This window comes from Dendropsophus ebraccatus, chromosome 9 (genome assembly GCF_027789765.1).
Source record: "Dendropsophus ebraccatus isolate aDenEbr1 chromosome 9, aDenEbr1.pat, whole genome shotgun sequence".
Lineage (NCBI taxonomy): Eukaryota > Metazoa > Chordata > Amphibia > Anura > Hylidae > Dendropsophus > Dendropsophus ebraccatus.
Genome location: NC_091462.1, coordinates 73,476,022 through 73,477,841, shown reverse-complemented (window position 1 = coordinate 73,477,841; position 1,820 = coordinate 73,476,022). Strand labels below are relative to the sequence as shown.

The 1,820-nt window shown below is 39.9% G+C and overlaps 1 protein-coding gene across 1 annotated transcript; it reads left to right on the top strand.

The window, feature by feature from the left end:
- Positions 1-369: 369 nt before the first annotated feature.
- On the top strand, positions 370-1,409 carry LOC138802183 (hemoglobin subunit beta-2-like). The gene is made up of 3 exons (XM_069985360.1): positions 370-461; positions 751-973; positions 1,281-1,409. The coding sequence occupies exons 1-3, from the start codon at positions 370-372 to the stop codon at positions 1,407-1,409; spliced, it is 444 nt and encodes a 147-aa protein (XP_069841461.1).
- The last annotated feature ends 411 nt before the right edge of the window (positions 1,410-1,820 follow it).

Sequence of the window (1,820 nt, the reverse complement as noted above, 5' to 3'; positions counted from 1 at the left end):
CAACCTTGTAGCTTTTATACCTCCACCTTTACGGATCTTGAAATGTGAAGAGTAAACTGTATAGTGATGTGTTAGCCCATAGTATATTTATACTTCTACTGTTAATGTGGTACCGAAATATTCTTGATTTTAATACTGAGCAAAAATGTGCAAGGAATGGATGTTTTCTTATCTTCATGGAAAGTGGTCAGGAGTAAATTGTCGATTTTGTCCAGTGTCATCATTTGTTTGGGTACTTGGAGGATGACGCAGCAGAAATGTACATGGGTGGGCTGTCGGATGGTCACTATATAAAGGACACTCAGCATCCCAAATCCACAACAAATTGCAAGAGAGTCATCTCTAACAAACTTCAACCCAACAGCAACAATGGTGCAGTGGACTGCTGAGGAGAAAGCCGCCATTACCTCCACCTGGGCCCAGGTTAATGTTGAAGAGGATGGTCATGATGCCCTGGCAAGGTAATGACATGCAGATATCCTATTTGTATTGGGCTACATTTCATTACTGTAATATTCATTGCTTCATGTAACCACTAGGCTTAACTAAATCAGTACATCTTTTCTTCACTTTCCAAATGAATCTACATAAAGGATTACATTATTTTCATTGTATTGTGAAATATTACACATAATATGAAACAAAACAAAGGATTCATTGGGATGACTTTGGCTATATACGCTTTTTTCTTTCTATGTATGTATCTATCTTTCCTTCTACCTATCTATCTAATGTATACATTCTCATTAGACTGCTCATCGTGTACCCCTGGACCCAGAGATACTTCAGCTCCTTTGGAAACCTCTCCAATGTCACCGCAATCTCTGGCAATGCCAAGGTCCATGCTCATGGCAAGAAGGTTCTTACAGCTATTGGTGGTGCCATTGAACACCTGGATGATGTGAAACGCCACCTGGCTGACCTCAGCAAGTCCCATGCTCAGGAACTCAATGTGGACCCCGAGAATTTTAAGGTAGAGCAGCACCATTAGATGGTTATACTACATTTCTATGTTGAAAATTCTTTTTAAAAAACTAAAATACCTAAGGGTTTCATAAACTATTAACATTACTTAAAACTGTGATATTATATACTAGATCTTTACCTACATACTAGTTTACTCAATGAACATGATAACAAGTCTCAAAAATAGCTAGGTTTCTTATAAGAATTATTTTACAGCTGCACCTAGTGTCGTAGTCATAGTTTCGATGTTCACTCCCATTATTCCCATAACAATTGTCCAACCTTTCACTAATTATTCTATTCTTCTTCCACAGCGTCTGGGAGAAGTTCTGGTCACAGTCTTGGCCTCCAAGTTGGGAGCTGCATTCACCCCTCAGGTCCAGGCTGCCTGGGAGAAGTTCATCAATGTCCTGGTGGCTGCTCTGAGCCATGGCTATTTCTAAATCATCATGTTTTTTACTAATAATTTTGTCCCATTACATGAAAAATAAATGTTTTTATAACTAAATGTATGGTTGTGGCTCTGAGTATTATTTTGTATGCAGTGGTGGAACTACCTGCATTGCTGTCATTGCTGCTCACTACAGCCCAGCCATACAATCTCCCTGGTAAGCATTACCTTCATTTTGATATAAGCTTTGGAGTTTCTGCCAGCCAGCTTTATCAGAGGGTCCTGGCCCTGCAAAGTCATTTCTTACTATTTCTGAGACAGTGATACCAGTGGTACTTTTGTAACCAGTGTCAGGATAAAGGCCCTGAACACTGACTAGCGATAGTGCCTGAATACAAGCACCATCAGCAGTTAGGCAGCAGAATCCACATGTAGGCATAGCACTCTGTAGCATGTCAACTCA

Coding starts and splice junctions, on each gene's coding strand:
- LOC138802183 (XM_069985360.1), top strand. CDS start 370: ATGGTGCAGTGGACTGCTGAGGAGAAAGCCGCCATTACCTCCACCTGG. Junction 462..750: donor GGTCATGATGCCCTGGCAAG/GTAATGACATGC, acceptor CATTCTCATTAG/ACTGCTCATCGTGTACCCCT. Junction 974..1,280: donor TGGACCCCGAGAATTTTAAG/GTAGAGCAGCAC, acceptor CTTCTTCCACAG/CGTCTGGGAGAAGTTCTGGT.